Genomic DNA, 22,193 nt, shown 5'->3' with positions numbered 1-22,193 from the left:
TAGTTGAAACCATGTGAGATCAGTACAACTGAAAATAAATAGACAAATGATGTTGAAACTAATGTCAGCTTTTCTTTTTAAAAATATTCGTAATTAAGAAGAGAAAGCTCTATCCTTACTTGTCCTACATCTCCTAATAGCTACATCTACATCTTAACTACATAACACCTACCACTAATACTAGAAGAGGGAGACAGAGAGAGAGTGAGACATTGGGAGAGACGGAGAGGAGGAAAGAGAGATCAACAAATAAGTGTATAAACCACTACACTGGCATCAAAGACGGCACTCTTACAAGGTCATTTGCAGTTTACTTTTTTCACATATTACTGAAATACATTGATGATCAACATAAGATTACTGTATAAGGTGACAGGGGATGGAGAAAGAACCGGATGGATGTACAGTACATTCTAATATTGTTAGTATAATAATTATTATTAATATAATCATTAACAACCACAAAAATATTGATACAAATCCTTCTGATTAAAAATGTAAATCATTCAAGGGAACATACTTTTTTCTCTTTTTTGAATTGGTAATATACATGTTTTTTTAATTTTTTTAAAATTATTTTATTTATTTATTATTACTTAAACAAGTCCCCATTTTATTTTAAAAGAATCCAGCATTCTGCTTCACCTGGTTGTTGAGTGAAATGAGACAAACAAAATCTGCACAGCATATACATTAATCCAATCCTTTCTTCAAATATAATTTGAAACTTTTATAGAGGAACCATTTCTCCATCTCAGCAAACCAGTCCCTACAGGACATTACTGTGGTGACTAGGGTGACTTGGCTAGGTCGAAATGCTCCAATCTATGGATTATGTATGGATTCTTTCGTATTTTTAGGAAAATAAATGCCCGTTGGGCAGAAAAAACGTTTTTCCAATTGCAACAGCCAAGATGTCTAATCTCTAATGGGGATAAAAAGTTATTCTTAAAAAACAATCCTTCATGTATCATCTTATCAAGACCATTTTAAATATCCAACACTTGAAATGTGCAAATGGAATATGGTCACTTTCCTTCCTTGTCACGGTGCAACAACTTGTTCTCATAATCCATTCATAATTTCAATCTGTTTAAGCCTCAAATAAATTACTTTGTAATCTCTTCTAAGACAAAACTCACAGGGCTGAGGTAATCATAGATATTTGCCTTCCTAATCAGTTCAAGAAAACATCCAATAAATTGACTTAAAATGTATCTGACTTGAAATATTGCCTGTCAAATTGAAAGTAGGTGCTCTGTTCAAAATGGATAAATAGCATTAATAAGAAAAACAAAACATTAAGATAATCATAACAACAAAATGTAACATCAACACATGCAGATTGGTATGAATTGTCTCTGGATATACATCTGGTATTTTCAAACTAATACAAAGTAAAAGTGTGCTTTGGATTTGTAATAAGTCCTTTTTTTATATAGTATTGACTTCAAAAATCTCAGTGACAGACACAGTAAGTAGCCTTTCACTTGCAAGTGTCTAGAAGAAGTTGAGCCGGTGTCCTCTTTGAGAGACATTGTGTAGCAATGTCCAGTGTTAACCTTGTGTCATCTTTTAGAAGCTGTGCACTTTTGAGCTCACCATGTAGAAGACACAACAGTATGCTGGTATGACATTAGCACAGTAAGAAAGACAACAGTATTTACAGAGCAAGCCAACAGTGTTCTTGTAGGATCGAGTCCTCAATGGGGTTATCATGGAATTTTGTGCTACAAATGGATTATGATACGATTTAAGAGCATTAAATGTCCTCGTCTTTGACAGTTGCGCTCTTACACAGTACAGCCTTTTATGATGAACCATCACAAAAATATGGTTCTCTCTGAAACGATTATATGCAGTGACTTGAATAATATTTACAGCTATATATTTTTTTCTTAAAATCTGAATTCACTAAGTATTAAAAGGAAAGGTTATTTTTTCCTGACAACAAAAAAATTGTAAAAAAGGACTGTAAAAATATTGTAGTCCTCTTATTGCCCAAAATAGGTAATTAACAACATTAAAAGAAACAAAAAAATCTAGAAGATTTATTAGTTACACTCTATTTTTTAATTGAATTAACACCACCTTTCTTCAAGCCTCATCAGTTCATGTCAGTTTTCTTGTACAGTGCATTCAGAAAGTATTCAGACCCATTGACTTTTTGTTATTACAAATGCTGCTACGTAACAGCCTTATTCTAAAATGGATTAAATACCCCATAATGACCAAGCAAAAACAATTAAATACCTTATTTACAATAGTATTCAGACACTTTGCTATGAGACTCAAGTGCATCTTGTTTCCATTGATCATCCTTGAGATGTTTCTACAACTTGATTGGAGTCCACCTGTGGTGAATTCAATTGATTGGACATGATTTGGAAAGGCACACCTGCCTATATACAGTGGGGGAAAAAGTATTTAGTCAGCCACCAATTGTGCAAGTTCTCCCACTTAAAAAGATGAGAGAGGCCTGTAATTTTCATCATAGGTACACTTCAACTATGACAGACAAAATTAGATTTTTTTTTCTCCATAAAATCACAATGTATGATTTTTAATGAATTTATTTGCAAATTATGGTGGAAAATAAGTATTTGGTCACCTACAAACAAGCAAGACTTCTGGCTCTCACAGACCTGTAACTTATTCTTTAAGAGGCTCCTCTGTCCTCCACTCGTTACCTGTATTAATGGCACCTGTTTGAACTTGTTATCAGTATAAAAGACACCTGTCCACAACCTCAAACAGTCACACTCCAAACCCACTATGACCAAGACCAAAGAGCTGTCAAAGGACACCAGAAACAAAATTGTAAACCTGCACCAGGCTGGGAAGACTGAATCTGCAATAGGTAAGCAGCTTGATTTGAAGAAATCAACTGTGGGAGCAATTATTAGGAAATGGAAGACATACAAGACCACTGATGATCTCCCTCGATCTGGGGCTCCATGCAAGATCTCACCCCGTGGGGTCAAAATGATCACAAGAACGGTGAGCAAAAATCCCAGAACCACACGGGGGGACCTAGTGAATGACCTGCAGAGAGCTGGGACCAAAGTAACAAAGCTTACCATCAGTAACACACTATGCCGCCAGGGACTCAAATCCTGCAGTGCCAGACGTGTCCCCCTGCTTAAGTCAGTACATGTCCAGGCCCGTCTGAAGTTTGCTAGAGAGAATTTGGATGATCCAGAAGAAGATTGGGAGAATGTCATATGGTCAGATGAAACCAAAATATAACTTGTCGTGTTTGGAAGACAAAGAATGCTGAGTTGCATCCAAAGAACACCATACCTACTGTGAAGCATGGGGGTGGAAACATCATGCTTTGGGGCTGTTTTTCTGCAAAGGGACCAGGACGACTGATCCGTGTAAAGGAAATAATGAATGGGGCCATGTATCGTGAGATTTTGAGTGAAAACCTCCTTCCATCAGCAAGGGCATTGAAGATGAAACGTGGCTGGGTCTTTCAGGATGACAATGATCCCAAACACACCGCCCGGGCAACGAACGAGTGGCTTCGTAAGAAGCATTTATTTCAAGGTCCTGGAGTGGCCTAGCCAGTCTCTAAATCTCAACCCCATTGAAAATCTTTGGAGGGAGTTGAAAGTCCGTGTTGCCCAGCAACAGCCCCAAAACATCACTGCTCTAGAGGAGATCTGCATGGAGGAATGGGCCAAAATACCACAGTTGACAGTGCATGTCAGAGCAAAAACCAAGTCATGAGGTTGAAGGAATTGTCCATAGAGCACCGAGACAGGATTGTGTCGAGGCACAGATCTGGGAAAGGGTACCAAAAAATGTCTGCAGAATTGAAGGTCTCCAAGGGTTAGTGGCCTCCATCATTCTTAAATGGAAAAAGTTTGGAACCAACAAGACCCTTCCTAGAGCTGGCCGCCTGGCCAAACTGAGCAATCTGGGGAGAAGGGCCTTGGTCAGGGAGGTGAAGAGGAACCTGATGGTCGCTCTGACAGACTAGTCAGAATCGAGGGAAAGATTAATGGAGCAAAGTACAGAGGGATCATGAAAACCTGCTCCAGAACACACAGGACCTCAGACTGGGGCGAAGGTTCACCTTCCAACCAGACAACGACCCTAAGCACAGAGCCAAGACAACGCAGTAGTGGCTTCGGGACAAGTCGCTGAATGTCCTTGTGTCACCCAACTAGAGCCCGGACGTGAAAATAGCTGTTCAGCAACACTCCCCATTCAACCTGACAGAGCTTGAGAGGATCTGCAGAGAAGAATGGGAGAAACTCCCATTTTGTAGCGTCATTGGGAGAAACTCCCAAGTTTGTTGCGTCATACCCAAGAAGACTCGAGGTTGTAATCACTACCAAAGGTGTTTCACCAAAGTACTGAGTAAAGGTTCTGAATACTTATGTAAATGTGATAGATGTTTTTTATTTGTAATACATTTGCAAAAATGTCTAAAAACCTGCTTTTGCTTTGTCATTATGGGGTAATGTGTTTAGATTGATGAGGGGAAAAAACAATGTAATACATTTTAGAATAAGGCTGTAATGTAACAAAAAGTGAAGTGGACTGAATACTTTCCGAATGCTCTGTATGTGCAAACTGACACCTGAAATGATTTCCATTACCAAGGATGAAAACAAACAACCATAGCAACATAGCAATCTATTTTTTTTAAATAAATGGTTTACATAAATAGTTAATCATTTAAGATAGTATCCAATATTTGTATATTTTTGATCCTAAGTAAAAAATATAATGAATCTTCCTTATTAATTTGAAGACTACGTCGAAAAGAAAGAAAATAAACTAAATCGATTTAAAATAAGGAACATTCAAAGGTAAAAACAACTAGAATCCTACACAAAGTTACTGGGTTACAGTTGGATATTATGGATGTGAACACCAGGTTTGGATTATAGTACAGCAGATTGTAGTTTCTTTTTCTGAGATGATTTTGACATTTTCTTCAGTTCTTCTTCACGTGGTGCCGCCTCCACTCTCCTCCTGTGGGTTGATGCTGTAGTGCTTGGCGTTGGATGGCATCACCTGTTCACATAGCCAGTTAAAAACTCCGCCCGGTCTTCCCCGGGCCTCCTGAAATACTCTGCTGGAATGGGAAACGGAGACATTCAAAGCCAGTAGTTAAAACCAAAAGCTCCCCCTTCTCTGTAACACTGATACAGTATGTCATGTCTGACAGCTTTTCCCCTCAACTGCCAATATTTTCTTCTGTGCCATTGTATCTCCTCATTTTACATTTCTCTTGATTCTAAAGATTGATGGTAGAACCAATTTTACAGAGGTTCGAATTGTTTGAAGCAGCAGATGGTCCAAACTGAATCATCTCAAACCCAGCCTCTGCTGTGGAGAGAGCAGAACGAGTGCTACATCCCATGGGAGCTTTTTCACTGCCAGAAAGATGGATGGCACTAGCCTGGAATCCAAACTCAATTATTCTGCTTCACTTCAAGAAAGGATTCCAGGCTAGGATGGTCACGGCAGCGAGACACCAGCCCAGACACAACATACGGTACCAGCAGTATCCCTGCTACCACAAGACACAGAGCTTTATGGAAGAGGGGCAGCAGGCATGGACAGGACATCACTCCTAGCATGCACAGAGACAAGCAGTACAGTCCAGCTACCAGTTAGATGAGGGGTTTGTTTTTTTAAAAGCATGTTTACAGAAAACTGCACTTCACTCTGTTGCTTTCTCTGATGGCTTCCACTGTGCTGTGTGGTGCTGTGCTTTTATATACACTAACAAATGTACACCCACTGCCTCCCAGACCCATGGTGATCAGACAAAAATACATACGGTGAAAACTAGAGAAACTGATGACTACATCTGTCGCATCATTCCATTTCACAGCAATACATGAAAGGACATATGGTGTTACATAGGAGGCTACACAGGAGGCTACACGGGAGGCTACACAGGGTGCTACACAGGGGGCTACACAGGGTGCTACACAGAAGGCTACACAGGAGGCTACACAGGGGGCTACACAGGAGGCTACACAGGGGGCTACACAGGAGGATACACGGGAGGCTACACAGGGTGCTACACAGGAGGCTACACAGGGGGCTACACAGGAGGCTACACAGGGGGCTACACGGGAGGCTACACGGGAGGCTACACAGGAGGCTACACAGGGGGCTACACAGGGGCTACACAGGAGGCTACACAGGAGGCTACACAGGGGGCTACACTGGGGGCTACACTGGGTGCTACACAAGGGGCTACACAGGAGGCTACACAGGAGGCTACACAGGGGGCTACACAGGAGGGTACACGGGAGGCTACACAGGGTGCTACACAGGAGGCTACACAGGGGGCTACACAGGAGGCTACACAGGGGGCTACACAGGGGGATACACAGGAGGCTACACAGGGGGCTACACATGGTGCTACATAGTGGTCACTAGATCAGTGGTGACACCATGCAATCACTTCCACCAGTCTGAAACATCTGTCCAACAGAGGGTTTTATGAATAAGACTCCAGAGGAGAGCTGGACTGGGTTGTCTCTGTCTGGGTTGATCTAACTCCACACAAATCAGAGTGCCTAAGACTGAAACTTGAAGTGGTGTAGAGGACTGTTGCAGCTGGGTTGCTGCAGTGACTAACACTGCCCTAAGGCAAAGATTCTCCCTGTAGAGAGACACACTCAGAGTACACACACGCAAGCACGCACACACTCCACTTGTCCCTCTCATACTGTACTCAAACTGCTCACAAATACACTTTATACACACACGTTCTTGCTGATGTGGCTTCTAAATGGCTTCTACACAGTCAGGCAATTACAGTATGTTTGAAAGTTTGTTTTCATAAAGCTACTCGATAAACATCGGCGGTGAGGGTAGAGATGCTGTGTTCTCGAGCGGAGGAAATGACCCAAAGCTGAACGAGTGCACAGATCCAGCTCCACCTCACTCACAACTCTAGCTCCAGACTCAGACCAGTGTCCATATACTGAACAGTAGCACAGCAAAGAAACCAGAGTCTGTTCCCAGATTATAAACAGGGTGGTTCGAGCCCTGAATGCTGATTGGCTGAAAGCTGTGGTATATCAGACCGTATACCACAGGTATGACAAAACATGTATTTTTACTGCTCTAATTACATTGGTAACCAGTTCATAATAGCAATGTTTGTGATATATTGCCAATATACCAAGGCTAAGGGCTGTATCCAGGTACTCTGCGTTGCATCGTGCTTAAGAACAGCCGTGGTATATTGGCCATATAGCACACCCCCTCCGGCCTTATTGCTTAAATAGCTAATGCCAACCCACAGCACTAGATATGACTGACTTGGTTATGACTCTTGGTTGATTGCTGAATTCCAGTGTACAGCTAGCTACATTATATAAATCGACAACATAAGAGAAAGCAACAGTGAGGAAAGCAGCAGCAAGGTTTGCATAAACCCAGTACACTTTTCTTTTGCAGACTACTTTCACAATTTATTTTAACGGAATACATGCTTAGCCGTCTGGAAACAGAGTAACAAAGTGACAATATTGGGGGAAATAATGTCGGGGCGTTACAAGTTAGAAATGTACATTGCAACTCCCAGGATGATGTCACAATGGAAAATGACATTCACTTTTTAAAGGGTTTTCAATATGCATATACAAATATACAAAATAAGAATGTAGAAATGTAAGCAATGTGTAAAAACCCTGTAAAAAGTGTTGTCTTGTTTTTTGAGGGAGAGGAACTAAATCAGACAGAAATAACATGAAAATAGAATAGGAAAAAAATAATAAAATATTATATAAATGACATAATACCTCGAATGAGATGGCAACCAACCACCACAGGTTTCAATGGTATCCATTTGTAAAAGCGGTTGCAATCAAGGGGCCCTAAAAGTGTACAGTTAGTACCTGTGTCAGTATGCATTTCAGGGAAAAAGGCTAAAAATAAACCTATTAATGGTGAGTATATTTTAGTCATACGATGTGCTGCCAGCATAAATGTAAATGTATCTCATTCATTTCCTCAAGTCAGGTTCGTTTTGGCCATCGGAACTGCATTTAGGTCCCAATTTGGTTCTTACATTTTGAATATGAAAAATGGCCACAGAGGTGGGTCTCAGGCAGTCACATTGTGGCGCTGGCAACCTGTCTGTGTCCTAGAGCAGAGCTCTCTTTATAGGCAGCATAAATGAAATCAACCTATTTCTAAAGAGTCGTGGACATGGACACCGAAGAGCATATTACCGCTGGGGTACTGCTGTGGTACATACTAAGAATAGATTTTTTCTTTGATAAGAAGCAGTGATTAAAACCAACTGAAATCTGCAGCAGTGGACAGCAGTAGTAATTGGCATCAGTTCTTCCTACAGCAGTTCTCTACATGGTGCATGTAAATATTTTTGAAGGTTTTCTGCATTCACCACCAATAAGGATCCATTATAGCCATTGGGATCATTTGCTTGATGATAAGGGGCTAATGCTGTTAGCTTCAGATGTCTAACTGTACTGTGTATGTATTGTGTGAACAAGGTTTTGTTAAGACTGCATGGATCAGTAGAACTATAATGTAATCATATTCATGCTAACATGTTTTAATGAAATCACCAGCAGAATCACAAAACAACTTCAGCAAAGATATCAAGGGTGGAAGAAATGTAAATGTAAGTAGTTCTCCAAAGCGAATGTGTCACCCAACACAACATGTAGGTGGAACTGAACTTCAACAACAAATGTCCAACAAATACATATTTGCTATATAAGACAAATGATAAAAACTGAGCTCGAAGATAAAAATATGAGCCATTTCATTCTATGTAGGTTGGGATAGACATATATAGCAACAGCATGAAATATTTCTGACTAGGGATTTTGAGTGCCAACGTGCCGGTCATTTCTGAAATATAGACAAGCTCTTATTTGTCAACCTACATTTCAGTTTTTGAGGTTGAAACTGTCAAAGTCAAGTGGAAGTTGACATTCCATTCCGATTCGAAATTCCAAATGGTGGTTCAGCAGTTAGCTAATCTAATGCAAGTCCTCTCTGTTTCCAGAGTGGTGCTTTATGTGCCAACATGGTTGCATTGCAATTCCTCTAAAATGGTAGGAACGCACTGGAAGACAAGGTGTTCAATGGGCCAAACATACAAAAAGCCTGATTTTGTTTTCAGAACACCTTCATGTTTTGGACAGGAGTTCAAACAGGGAGAACTGTATTAATTATCTGTGTGGCCTTAAGTTAATCATCCATCTTAGTTGGAGCAGGTTTGCCTCTGTGGTTTTCCTACGGTCAGCTAAAATCCATCAATACCCTCGTCAAAGGTCCCAGACTGAAGGAGCCAACTGGGATAATGAATGTCAGTGGCTTCAAAGGACATGGAGAAAATATTCTGACGACAGTGGTTGAACACACAAGGGGTTACAATTGATTTACATAATGCACTTTGAACAAGGACCCTTTCAAAGGCTAGATCTGGAATTCTCCTGTTCTGAGCATAAGGATGACGGTTGACAGCACAGAGAAGATGAAGGCAGTATTAGACGAGGTGGACGAGTTGCTGGAGTAGGCCATACTTACAGCAATGCTGTGGCCGAAGCCAGAGCCAGGCTGGGGGCTAGCAGCACTAATGTAGTTGCCCACGCCGGAGTCCTGGCTTGTAGTGCCATAGAGGTCAGCCACGGGCCCGGGACTGTTGGTGCCAGGGAAGGCTCCGGGCCGGGCCTGGTTGGTGCCTAACGAAGGGAGGTAAGCGGGGGAGCCAAAATTGGGATGAGCAACACAGATATTTAGGACTGGTGGTGTGCAGAGATGGATAAAAGCTGTGTACGAGGCTGAGACCTGGCATGCACAGTGCGAGAGACTGTAAGGACACTGGTGAACTGCAAAACGACTAACTTGACCTTTACCTTAACCAAACCATTACCGTAAAGGGAAAATCCACTCAAAAACTATATTTTGGTATTTTTTTCATTAGTCTACTTTTGATACAAACCCAAAATGTTTTGCATGTCAGGGGTCAAGATTTCAAGATGTTGGACATTCAAGAAGCAAAGTGTCACCGGACACATTATCATGATGACACAAAATACCAAAATATAGTTTTGAGTGGATTTTCCCTTTAACCTAATTTTAATCAATTCTGAAATTAAATGTTGGTTTGCAAGTCAGGAGTGTCCATATAGCCTTTTCCATGCACAGTAATACTGGGCTGGAAAACACAAAACACAAAACTCAATACACTACAGTCAAACAGGAAATGACAAGATTAGAGATGAAGAAGGAAGAGTCTACATAGTTTATGTATACACTTATTAGGCTCAATGCTTTGTTCCCAGTTGAAATAGAATGTAACGCAAGCAGAAATTGATGAACCTTTTTTAAATGTGCCGTTTGTTTGAGGAGCCTTGTATAAACATATACATAAGGAAAATGGATACATATTCTACAAGCTATCTGACCAGCTCCAACTGAACATGGTTCTAAAAGAAGATGTAAATTAGGATGCTCATGCATGACAAGTTTTCTACTTTTACATACTCTAAGCATTCATATTCCATGCAAACTATAAAAGAGCGCAGAAGGGAAGATATGAAGGCTATTTCTCTATACAGCAGCTGAAGGAACTCATCTAAAGATCCTATAGGATGTAAAAACATGGCAGAGGAAAAGTTGCCTCTTTGCGGGTCCCTCCCCTTATCACTTTTTTACATCTCTCCCCCTCGCGCTGCGTCTTGCGTCCGCCAGCAATATGACTGCCAGTTTATGAATCCCTCTCATACAGTAAATTGCTCTGGGGATTTGGGCACAACACCCCCTATCTAATCAACACCTGTCACTAGGAGAGGCCCTCTCTCTCTACTCCTTTAAATATATGATGGTGATTATCTTTCCCTTGGTGTCAGGGGTATCAGGCCTAGCTGGTGCCTGACAGCCAGGAAATTACACAGGGTGTCCTGGGTAATGCCTGCTAAAAGACTGCATCATCGAGTCACGAGTCACACACACACACACACACACACACACAAACACACACACACACACACATACACAGAGAGAGACAGAGCACACATTAAAGAGATGGGGCCCACTACCCGCCCTCTGCATCTCAGAGCTCACCCAGAGAGAGAGAAGAAAGAGACAGAAGAGTTTGTGCATTAATGTGTGACGGGCAAAAGTCTGAACAGCCAATCTATCCTAAACAAAAATATAAAGGCAACATGTAAATTCTTGGTTCCATATTTCTCTCAAATTTTGTGCACAAATGTGTTTACATCCCCGTTAGTGAGCATTTCTCCTTCACCAAGATAATCCATCCACGTGACAGGTGTGGCATATCAAGAAGCGGATTAAATAGCATGATCTTTACACAGGTGCACCTGGGAACAATACAAGGCCAATAAAATGTGCAGTTTTGTCACACAACAAAATGCCACAGATGTCTCAAGTTTTGAGGGAGTGTGCAATTGGCATGCTGACTGCAGGAATGTCCACCAGAGCTGTTGACAGATAATTCAATGATAATTTCTCTACCATAAACCTCCTCCAATGTCGTTTCAGAGAATTTGTCAGTATGTCTAACCGGGGGGGGGGGATATTTCTGTCTGTAATAAAGCCTTTTTGTGGGGAAAAACTTGTTCGGATTTCCTGGGCGTGGCTCTGCAGTGGGTTGGGGCCTGACTCCGCAGTGGGTTGGGGCCTAGCTCCGCAGTGGGTTGGGGCCTGGCTCCGCAGTGGGTTGGGGCGTGGCTCCTCAGTGGGTGGGGGTCTGGCTCCGCAGTGGGTGGGGGTCTGGCTCCGCAGTCGGTTGGGGCTTGGCTCCTCAGTGGGTTGGGGCCTGGCTCCTCAGTGGGTGGGGGTCTGGCTCCGCAGTGGGTGGGGGTCTGGCTCCGCAGTGGGTGGGGGCCTGGCTCCACAGTGGGTTGGGGCCTGGCTCCGCAGTCGGTTGGGGCTTGGCTCCTCAGTGGGTTGGGGCCTGGCTCCTCAGTGGGTGGGGGTCTGGCTCCGCAGTGGGTGGGGGTCTGGCTCCGCAGTGGGTGGGGGTCTGGCTTCGCAGTGGGTTGGGGCCTGGCTTCGCAGTGGGTTGGGGCCTGGCTCCGCACTGGTTTGGGGCCTGGCTCCGCACTGGGTTGTGACCTGGCTCCTCAGTGGGTTGGGGCCTGGCTCCTCAGTGGGTTGGGGCCTGGCTCTGCAGTGGTTTGGGGCCTGGCTCCGCAGTGGGTTGGGGTCTGGCTCCGCAGTGGGTGGGTGTCTGGCTCCGCAGTGGGTTGGGGCCTGGCTCCACAGTGGTTTGGGGCCTGGCTCCGCAGTGGGTGGGGGTCTGGCTCCGCAGTGGGTGGGGGCCTGGCTCCGCAGTGGGTTGGGGCCTGGCTCCACAGTGGTTTGGGGCCTGGCTCCGCAGTGGGTGGGGGTCTGGCTCCGCAGTGGGTGGGGGCCTGGCTCCGCAGTGGGTGGGGGTCTGGCTCCGCAGTGGGTGGGGGTCTGGCTCCGCAGTGGGTGGGGGCCTGGCTCCGCAGTGGGTGGGGGCCTGGCTCCGCAGTGGGTTGGGGCTTGGCTCTGCACGGGTGGGGGCCTGGCTCCTCAGTGGGTTGGGGCCTGGCTCCGCAGTGGGTGGGGGCCTGGCTCCGCAGTGGGTTGGGGCCTGGCTCTGCACGGGTGGGGGCCTGGCTCCTCAGTGGGTTGGGGCCTGGCTCCGCAGTGGATTGGGGCCTGGCTCCGCAGTGGGTGGGGGTCTGGCTCTGCAGTGGGTGGGGGCCTGGCTCCGCAGTGGGTGGGAGTCTGGCTCCACAGTGGGTGGGGGCCTGGCTCCGCAGTGGGTTGAGGCCTGGCTCCGAAGTAGGTGGGCCTATGCCCTCCCAGGCCTACCCATGACTGAGCCCATGCCCAGTCATGTCATATCCATAAATTAGGGCACAATTAATTTATTTAATTGACTGATTTCCTTAAATGAACTGTTACTCAGTAAAATCTTTGCATGTTGCGTTTATATTTTGGTTCAGTGTAGATGACCTTGACAGTGTATGTGGGGAAAACTATGGCTATAAAGCAAGAGAGGCAAAGAGCGCTAGACAGTCTTTTGAAAAGTAGAACACAACGCCAGGGAGAAATCCCAGACCAATAATACTGGAAATGAAGAAATGAGAGAGCAGGAAATAAAAAAGAAAAGGGGAAGTAGAGGAACCATGGGGTTGGCTTAAATTACTCTAATTGTTGTCTAGACCACCTGAGCCATTGCTGCAGTCAGCTCAGCACCAGGTGACCGTCTGTTTAGTGTGTTGAAAAGACAAATTAAAATAAATAAAAACAAGAGCATATATTAACTAAAAAAATCGTGAGCCCATGGCGTGGTCTGCTCATTTTTATCTCTGAGCGCCGCTCAGTGACACTCCCATTAATAAAGGAATATTAAATCAGTCTTTCCACTGCTACCGGAGGCTTTCTCTTGGTGCGGATGTTCATTGAAAGGGAAGTCTATTAATGCTCTGGATCTGAAGACTCGTGAGAATAAGGGTTTTTAAAACCAGCTCAAGAAAGGAGACAGTCTAGATGAGAACGGAGGTGGATTTTTGCCACACATTGTAATACATGTCAGAATGAAATCTCTCATTCAAAGCTACGTAGGCTACGCTATACAGATGCACGTCTATGATCACCATAGATTATTGGATTGTGAAATATGTGCGTGTAACGGTGTTGCTCTCTAACAAGTGTATAAAAGACACAGTACTATCTATGGATATCCCTGTTTGGGGGTAGAAAACACACACAACGAGACACACACACCAGATCAAACATTCCTTCTCCCCCTAACATTAGCAGATTAAATAATAACAAAGTTACCTCTTTGTGAGGGAGAAATAAACCACTTCTCAGAGTGACACTGCTGCTTAGTCATATCAAGCAATGTCTCTGACTTGCTGCACTGTTCTTATCAGAGTGACCCAGTCCTAACAAGACTGTTTTAACCAATTACCCACTCTATCTCTGTTTATACAGCAGGCTAGATCTCTCATAATTGGTGGACTTTGTTGAATTGCACATCCCCCCCAGCCGTTCCCATGTTGAACAGGATTTATGGTATTTGAACCACACTGTCAGCCCCACTAATAACTACACATGACTTACTCTAATTGGAGCACAGTTGTGTGGTTAGAACACTATTGGTGATTTTAAAAGGTCAGAGTAACCCGATCTCATTGCAATAAAATGCTCCAGTCTAGATTTACAAAGGAAATAGGGTTTTAAGGTACCAACAAAAGAACTGGGAAAGCAAAAGAACAGTAAGGTGTGTGTTTCTAAAGACCATATCATTCAGACTGTCAGTGGATGAGCTATGATAGTAAGTAACCTGTTCAATGCATTCTGCAACTCTTTGCTCCTTCTTTGCTCATCAAATAGACTACATTCCAGCAACAAAACATTATCTCGAAAGATGTCAAGCCAACAGGAAAAATTTGCCACAGAACTTTTGCTCAACTTATTCATGATGATATTCATGAACGCTTGTCAAATACAAGCCTTGGGAGCTCAATTTATGGTCACTCGTTCTTTATGACAGATTCCTCATCAGAGTTTTCTCTCCCTTACTTAAATAAACAGTCTAAATACATATAAATGCAGTCATGTCAATTATGGTTCATCACCTCACATGAAAAAGTAATACACTGTACCAACAAACAAGATGCAATGTGGGTATGCAAGGGATGGAGATATATATATATATTTATTCAATATTTGAAGGGTGTGATAAGAATAAATAATATTGACCTTGATATATCTTATACAAAAACCAGTATTGACAACAATACTACTGTATGCTGAACTGTATACTGAACTGAAAATGGGTAACACTTATACATGTACTGTGTGCCAATGTTGGGCAACAGGTAGTCTAGCATTTAAGAGCGTTGAGCCAGTAACTAAACTTTTTGCTGGTTCAAATCCCCGAGCTGACCAGGTGAACAAATCTGCCGATGTGCCCTTGAGCAAGGCACTTAACCCTAATTGCTCCTGTAAGTTGCTCTGGATAGGAGCGTCTTCTAAATTACTAAAATGTAAAACATTTAAATGTTTGTAGGCACTACAGTATATTAGGTCACCATAACTGTGTGAAATGAGAACGGGGTGTCTGTCTGTCCTTCCCTCAGCTCCACATGGAGTGAGTAAGCAGACAGAGACATGTATACATACATATCAAACTAAACATATCCTGAAGTCATTTCCAAAAGCAGTGTTATGAGGGTATAGCAGGCAAACCGCCAGGGGTAGGCTGGACACAAAAAAAATTGAACAACGCTTTTTTTCTGATAAAAACTAGTTCATTGCATCTGCCGTGGAGCCCAGTTTCATAATATGACCATATTTCCCGGCTGCTTGCCATCAGTTTGAAGTAATCACGAAAAAACAGGCCTTATTTTCACCCTCCCAGATCCCAGATTAGTTCTATTGAGGCACCAACTCGTGGCACCAACTGGCCTTCAGAACGTTCTATTCCCAGCTTATTGTTCTACGTCACAATGCCTGCTTCGCTATTGTTGGGAATGAGACCTGCTCACGTTGTTTATAGTTAAAAAGTAAACTAATTAAAAATGATTCATGGAACTCTGAGGTCGTCCCATTGTTTACTATATGGGAAATTTTGGCATCTCTGTCTATTTCGCCAAATATTCCGCAATGTGTATTTTTTTTAATGTCGGACGCCATTTTAATCATGAGAATCTCCTCTTTCTAATTATGCAAGTTTGGCCAGCAAGCTTGGTTGTCATCAAATGCTAGCCCCAAAATACTTTTTGCCTTTGGAACGCTGCACTTGCCCCATTGTTTTCCTATGGAGAGGCATACCGGTCTGTTTCGCCAAATATCTCACAATGTATATATTTAGATTTTTAAAGATCGGGCAACATTTTAATCAGGAGAATCTCCTCTTTGTAATTATGAAAGTCTGGGTAGCGAGCTCGTTTGTCATCGATCACTAGACCAGAAATAGTCTGAAGTTTTCATATGTTCCCTACTTTCTCGTTACGCAGTCATAAGCACAGTTGACACACAATCGAGGTGCGGATGTTTACTTTCTACACGAGTAGTTTTTTTCTAGTTTCGTCCGATGAACATATTGTAGTGGTAAAATAAAAAGTGATACATTTTTGTTGTGCCATTTAGGCAATAATGGAATTCTAAGCATAACTCCAGTCAAAACAGGCTCTGCGAACGTTCCATTCCATTCATTTGCTCTCGGCTCGCACAGCAAACGTTAATTTGCTGTTTTGCAGCCTTGGGTGAATTTTGACTCGTTCTATTGTCCAGCCTACCAGGGGTGCTACGCTACAGTACACAGTGCATCACCTTCCTCTAATAGTTATTGTTCCCTTCTCTGTCTCTATAAACTTCTCTTTCCTCTCTTTCTCTCTTTTACACTCCCTCTCTTTTTCTCCCTCTCACAATAGCCTCATGAATTCGTAACTTGAATGGCATCATTGACTGATTGAAGGATTGAAGGAGATGTTAGCAGGGTACACACCTGGGCTCTTAAAGGGGTCCGGGCTGTGCTGCAGGTGGTGCTGGAGGGGGGAGTTGCAGGCGGAGGTGGCATGATGCTCACTGTGCTGCAGCATCTGAGCAGCCTGGGGCCCCAGGGAGCCATAGTCGGCAAAGGAGCAGGGGGGGCCCCGCAGGTCACTGGGCCCGGCCCCGGAATAGAACCCATAATCTGGGAACCCTGAGAGATAGGGGTATAGTATAGGGAGGGAGGGAGGGAGGGAGGTGGCGGGATGGAGGGAGGGAGGGAGGGGCGGGATGGGACGCATGTCCATCATCGTGGAAACACTTTACACAGTACTGTAGTAATGTAATGAATTGGTTTTTGTGTGTGTTATTTTATTGCTATGTTGTTGTTGTTTTTCTACATGGCATTGTAGTGTGTTACAGGGCAAGGCAAACTACAGTAAACATCCATACTGGTTTTCTTCCTGCTTCTGCCCACCACACCCCAGTAGCCCCTTGAGAGACTGGGTACAGAGGCACTACACTACACACACACCAACCCTGCTCCCTAACACTAGTGTAGCTGAAGACTTCCGCAATGGAACTCAATGTGGCCTCAAGCTAAAAATGGTCAAAGAAAATCTTTAGTAGAATTTACACCACATGTGATCACCACTTGCTCGCTTCAAAACACACACACATAATAACTGTGTGAAATACACACACTAAGAGCTCAAGGGTGAAAAATAACCAAAATGAGATTCTCCTAAAATAAGCGTGAGAATGATTAAGAAAAATCTATTATTCATGTTTGGGCTTCTGCTCATAAATCAATAAGATTATAACAGAAATTCCTCATACATTTTAGATTTGACACAGGCAAGATTTCACAATGTACTGGACTACTGATGCAGAGGAGAGGTGAAACAGACAAGGCATTTGTTAACTATAAAGCTTTATGCCCCCACAGCTCTATTCCATAGACACTCAGCGCCCTCACAGAGAGCTGCATTATCTGTGTAAATGGACTGCACTTATCAAGGATATTTTCAATTTTTATTTGAAATTCAGTTTAGTTTGGTAGTTTTCAGACCTGATTTGCTAGTTTTTATTTTGTTATAGTTGTATAAAAATATTTATATTTTGTTTCAGTTTTAGGGTTAGGGACAGAAAACATGACTGGGAGGCTAGGAGACAGTTGTGTTTGTGTTGTGTGTTGTGTTTTTGGGGATGTTATTTCTTGCAAAGAAAGATATATATACAATTATAGTCATGTTTAGGGATGAATTTACTTCTGCCAGATGCCTTTAATTGAGGTTTTGCACTGAACACCATTGCACTACATTTTCTGCCCATTGAAAACCATTCAAAAAGACTACAAAAGTCTTGGCTCAGGTCATAGGTTATAAATTATAAAGTCAATTTCAATGTGACTTGGATTTAAAAGGTATAGCACAGAGACTGGTGAAAAGAATATGGTGGAAGGAAACTCTCTCGCCCATGTTAACACCAATCTTTTGATTCGATTTATTAGGATGACCATTAACCAACGCCAATGACGACAGCTAGCCTTACTGGGGTCCGACATGTAACAAAAAAGACAGTGACAAAAGACTTGACTATTTACATATGTTTAAAAACATTAACATATAGTGTGTGTGTGTATCTATCAGTTACACATACTGTACATGTCAGTACATACACACAAGGTAACTGAAGTAAATGACTATCGCCCCGTAGCACTCACTTTTGTCAGCATGAAGTGCTTTGAGAGACTAGTCAAGGATCATATCTCCTCCACCATACCTGCCACCCTAGACCCACTTCAATTTGCATACCACCCCAATAGGTCCACAGACGATGCAATCGCCATCACACTGCCCTATCCCATCTATACAAGAAGAATACCTATGTAAGAATGCTGTTCATTGACTACAGCTCAGCATTCAACACCATAGTACTCTCCAAGTTCATCATTAAGCTTAAGGCCCTGGGTCTCAATCCCGCTCTGTGCAATTGGGTCCTGGACTTCCTGACGGGCTGCACCCAGGCGGTGAAGGTAGGAAACAACATCTCCACTTTGCAGATCCTCAGCACTGGGGCCCCACAAGGGTGTATGCTCAGCCCCCTCCTGGACTCCCTGTTCACCCATGACTGTGTGGCCATGCACGCCTCCAACTCAATCATCAAGTTTGCAGATGACACAACTACAGTGGGCTTGATTACCAACAACAACGTGACAGCCTACAGGGAGGAGGTGAGGACACTTGGAGTGTGGTGTCAGGACAACAACCTCTCACTCAACGTCAACAAAACAAAGGAGATAATCGTGGACTTCAGGAAACAGCAGAGGAAGCACCCCCCCTATCCACATCGACGGAACAGCAGTGGAGAAGGTGGAAAGTTTTAAAGTTCCTCGGCCTACACATCAAGGACAAACTTAAATGGTCCACCCACACAGACCGTGAGGTGAAAAAGGCACAACAGGGCCTCTTCAAATTTCTTCAGCCTCCTGAGGTTGGCTTGTTACCTAAAACCCTCACAAACCTTTACAGATGCACAATTGAGAGCATCCTGTCGGGATGTATCACCGCCTGGTACAGCAACTGCACCGCCGACAACCGCAAGGCTCTCCAGAGGGTGGTGCGGTCTGTACAACGCATCACCGGGGGCAAACTACCTGCCCTCCAGGACACCTACAGCACCCAATGTCACAGAAAGGCTAAAACGATCATCAAGGACAACAACAACCCAAGCCACTGCCTGTTCACCCCGCTACCATCCAGAAGGCGAGGTCAGTACATGTGCATCAAAGTTAAACAGCCACCACTAACACAGAGAGGCTGCTGCCTACATACAGACTTGAGCTCATTGGCCACTTTAATAAATGGATCACTAGTCACTTTAATAATGTTTACATATCTTGCATTACTCATCTCATATGTATATACTGTATTTTATACCATCTATTGCATCTTGCCTATGCCGCTCAGTCATCCATATATTCTTATTCCATCCCTTTACTTAGATGTGTGTATTAGGTAGTTGTTGTGGAATTGTTAGATTACTTGTTAGATATTACTGCAAGGTCGGGACTAGAAGCACATTTCGCTACACTCGCAATAACATCTGCTAACCATGTGTATGTGACCAATAAAATGTGATTTGACATGGTTGAGAGGCGTTGTGCCGTGAGGGGTTGACTGATTTGTTTTTTGAAACCAGGTCTGCTCTTCACTTGCGCTATATAAGATGGAAGGGAGTTCCATGCACTCATGACTCGGTAGAATACTGTACGTTTCCTTGAATTTGTTCTGGACCTGGGGACTGTGAAAAGACCCCTGGTGGCATGTCTGGTGGGGTAAGTATGTGTGTCAGTGCTGTGTGTAAGTAGACTATGCAAACAATTTCCAACACATTGTTTCTTATGAAGAAGTGACGCAGTCATGCTTTCCTCAACTCTTAGCCAAGAGAGACTGGCATGCATAGTATTAATATTAGCCCTCTGATTACAATAAAGAGCAAGACGTGACACTCTGTTTTGGACCAGCTGCCTGCAGCTTTACTAGGTCTTTCTTTGCAGCACTTGACCATATGTCTGGACAATAATCAAGATAATATGTTTTTTTTAATTGAGCCTGCAGGACTTACTTTGTGGAGTGTGTTGTCAAAAAAGCAGAGTATCTCTTTATATTACGGACAGACCTCTCCCCATCTATACAACCATTGAATCTATATGTTTTGACCATGACAGTTTACAATCTATGGTAACACCAAGTAATTTAGTGTCCTCAACTTGTTCAACAGCCACACCATTCAATACCATATTCAGCTGAGATCTAGAACTTAGAGAATGATTTGTACCAAATAAAATGATCCAAGTTATAGAGATTTTCAGGACCAGTTTATTACTGGCCACCCATTCCAAAACAGACTGCAACTCTTTGTTAAGGGTTTCAGTGACTTCATTAGCTGTGGTTGCTGAGGCATACAGTATATGGTTTAATCATCAGCATACATGGACACACAGGCTTTGTTTTGCCAGTGGCAGGTCATTGATAAAAATGGAAAAGAGAGGGCCTAATATCATTGATCTTGGCTTCATAATACATGTATTTTTTATTTTTGTTGAGTTTAATCACATCATTTCTCAATTTGCCGTAAGTCAGCCTGACTTATTAGCCACTCCTTTTCCCCCATTTATTTCAGCCATACAGTTTTTCAATTCCCCATCAATCAATGGAGCCTTAACAGTTCTAAAAGTAAGTTTCTTAACAGGTGCATGTTGATCAATTATTGGAAGAAGCAATTTCATAAATGCATCAAGTGAAGCATCTGGATGCTCCTTATTAATCACATCAGACCAACAAATATTTTAACACCACATAAAAGGCACAGCAAAATCTTTTGTATGATTTTTTATACACTATTTTAGGCACTGCCTTTAGAACTTTCCTGGACATAGCCCCTATATTGTGATCACAGCATCCAATGCATTCATACAGCTTTAGAACAAAGTTCTACAGTATTAGTAAAAATGTGATTTTACATGTGGATGATCTTGTTCCTGTAGTGTTTGTAAACATCCTGGTAGGTTGATGAATGACCCAAACCAGATTACAGGCACTGGTAACAGTGAGAAGCTTCCTCTTGAGCGGACAGCTTGATGAAAACCAGTCAATATTCAGGTCCCCAAGAAAGTAGACCTCTCTGTTTACATCACATACAATATCAAGCATTTCACACATATTATTTAGATACTGACTGTTAGCACTTGGTGGCCTATAGCAACACCTCAAAAGAAAAGGCTTTAGATGTGCCAAGTGAACCAGCAACAACACTTCAATAACATTTGACATAAGATCTTTTCTAAGCATTACAGGGATATGGCTCTGAATATATGTGTATGCTGTGGGATTGAAGCTATGAACCCATAGGCTTTGTTCTCTCATCCCTTCCAGGCTTTTGGGAAGGAGGGTGGACAACAAGCCTGTCATAGCGGATATTAGAAATGTCCTCACGTGCTCTGGCAGCTTTCATGGCTGGCATAAGTTCTTTTCTCTTCTGGCACACAGCTTCAAGATAGTCCTAGCCGAGGAAGATGTACAGTGCATTCGGAAAGTATTCAGACCCATTGAATTTGTACATACTTTGTGACGTTACAGACTTATTCTAAAATGTATTAAATTAATGTTTTTCCTCATCAATCTACACACAATATCCCATATTGACAAAGCAAAAACAGTTTAAAAAAAAAAGTGTTGCACATTTATAAAAATAAGAAAAACAGAAAAACATTATTTGCATAAGTTTCAGACCCTTTGCTATGACACGAAGTTGAGCTCAAGTGCATTCTGTTTCATGAATCATCCTTGAGATGTTTCTACAACTTGATTGGAGTCCACCTGTGGTAAATTCAATAGATTGGACATGATTTGGAAAGGCACACACCTGTCTATATAAGGTCCCACAGTTGACAGTGCATGTCAGAGTAAAAACCAAGCTATGAGGTCGAAGCAATTGTTCCGAGACAGGATTGGGTCGAGGCACAGATCTGGGGAAGAGTAACAAAAAAATGTCTCCAGCATTGAAGGTCCCCAAGAACACAGTAGCTTCCATCGTACTTGAATGGAAGAATTCTGTAACCCTCAAGACTCTTGCTTAAGCTGGCCGCCTGGCCAAACTAAGCAATCTGGGGAGAAGTGCTTGGTCAGGGAGGTGACCAAGAACCCAAGTATCAC

General features: G+C 42.9%; 1 protein-coding gene across 13 annotated transcripts in view; it reads right to left on the bottom strand.

The window, feature by feature from the left end:
• LOC124005825 (RNA-binding protein Musashi homolog 2-like) overlaps positions 1–22,193 on the bottom strand; it is a 385,933-nt gene that overhangs the window by 5,761 nt on the left and 357,979 nt on the right. For 2 of the 13 annotated variants that reach the window (XM_046315404.1, XM_046315410.1), the window contains exons 12-15: positions 16,490–16,687; positions 9,553–9,707; positions 7,791–7,865; positions 4,454–5,095 (exon numbers count right to left, since the gene is read on the bottom strand). In XM_046315404.1, coding sequence (XP_046171360.1) covers positions 7,824–7,865; positions 9,553–9,707; positions 16,490–16,687 — 395 coding nt within the window. In that variant the 3' untranslated portion in view covers positions 4,454–5,095; positions 7,791–7,823. Of the gene's footprint in view, positions 1–4,453; positions 5,096–7,790; positions 7,866–9,552; positions 9,708–16,489; positions 16,688–22,193 lie in introns of those variants that run through there. The other 11 variants (XM_046315403.1, XM_046315409.1, XM_046315415.1 and 8 more) reach the window with 9 other exon arrangements.

Source organism: Oncorhynchus gorbuscha, linkage group LG19 (genome assembly GCF_021184085.1).
Source record: "Oncorhynchus gorbuscha isolate QuinsamMale2020 ecotype Even-year linkage group LG19, OgorEven_v1.0, whole genome shotgun sequence".
NCBI lineage: Eukaryota > Metazoa > Chordata > Actinopteri > Salmoniformes > Salmonidae > Oncorhynchus > Oncorhynchus gorbuscha.
Note: the sequence above shows the minus strand (reverse complement) of the source record. Positions and strands in the feature narration are given on the sequence as shown.